Source organism: Phytophthora parasitica, assembly GCF_000247585.1.
Source record: "Phytophthora parasitica INRA-310 unplaced genomic scaffold supercont2.66, whole genome shotgun sequence".
Taxonomy (NCBI): Eukaryota; Oomycota; class Peronosporomycetes; order Peronosporales; family Peronosporaceae; genus Phytophthora; species Phytophthora nicotianae.
In genome coordinates, this window is record NW_008649052.1 from 309522 (window position 1) to 310063 (window position 542).

At 43.4% G+C, this 542-nt stretch overlaps 1 protein-coding gene across 1 annotated transcript; it reads left to right on the forward strand.

The window, feature by feature from the left end:
• Window positions 1-112: 112 nt before the first annotated feature.
• PPTG_24075 (hypothetical protein) lies at window positions 113-348 on the forward strand (the record flags this gene model as incomplete). Its single annotated transcript, XM_008915029.1, has 2 exons — window positions 113-227; window positions 281-348. The coding sequence occupies 2 exons, from the start codon at window positions 113-115 to the stop codon at window positions 346-348; spliced, it is 183 nt and encodes a 60-aa protein (XP_008913277.1).
• Window positions 349-542: the final 194 nt, after the last annotated feature.

Genomic DNA, 542 nt, shown 5'->3' on the forward strand with positions numbered 1-542 from the left:
CGACGGCACCTTTCGATGTGCACCCAATAACTTCATGCAATGCGTCTCAATTATGATCTCTGATCGATTCAGTAAGGTGTTTCTTCCTGTGATTCATGCGCTCACTACGTAGATGACTACAAAAACGTACCTTAAACTACTTCGTTGTGTCCAATATTTAGTTGGAAGCAAACTCGTTCCGAAGAATGTAGTATGCGACTTTGAGGGGGCGCTTATTGGAGAGATCCGTACGTTCTTTCCGGATGTCCGCATTATAGGCTGCTTATTTCACTTTAAGCAGGCATGACGCCGCAAAATGAAGCGACATGGGCTATCAAATCAAAAGGCCAAAGTGGCTATGACACCTAACGTGTTCGACATATTAACAGTCGTCGACCCCAGTAAAATTGACGTTCAAGGAATTGCATGGGTGAAGTCAAAGATACGCCAAACATGTGAAGCCAAGAAATTAGTTTATTCTCAACGCAAATGGCGAACCTTTTGAGGATATTTTCAGCGCACCTGGATGAATGCATATTCACTTACGTTCTGGAACGTATACG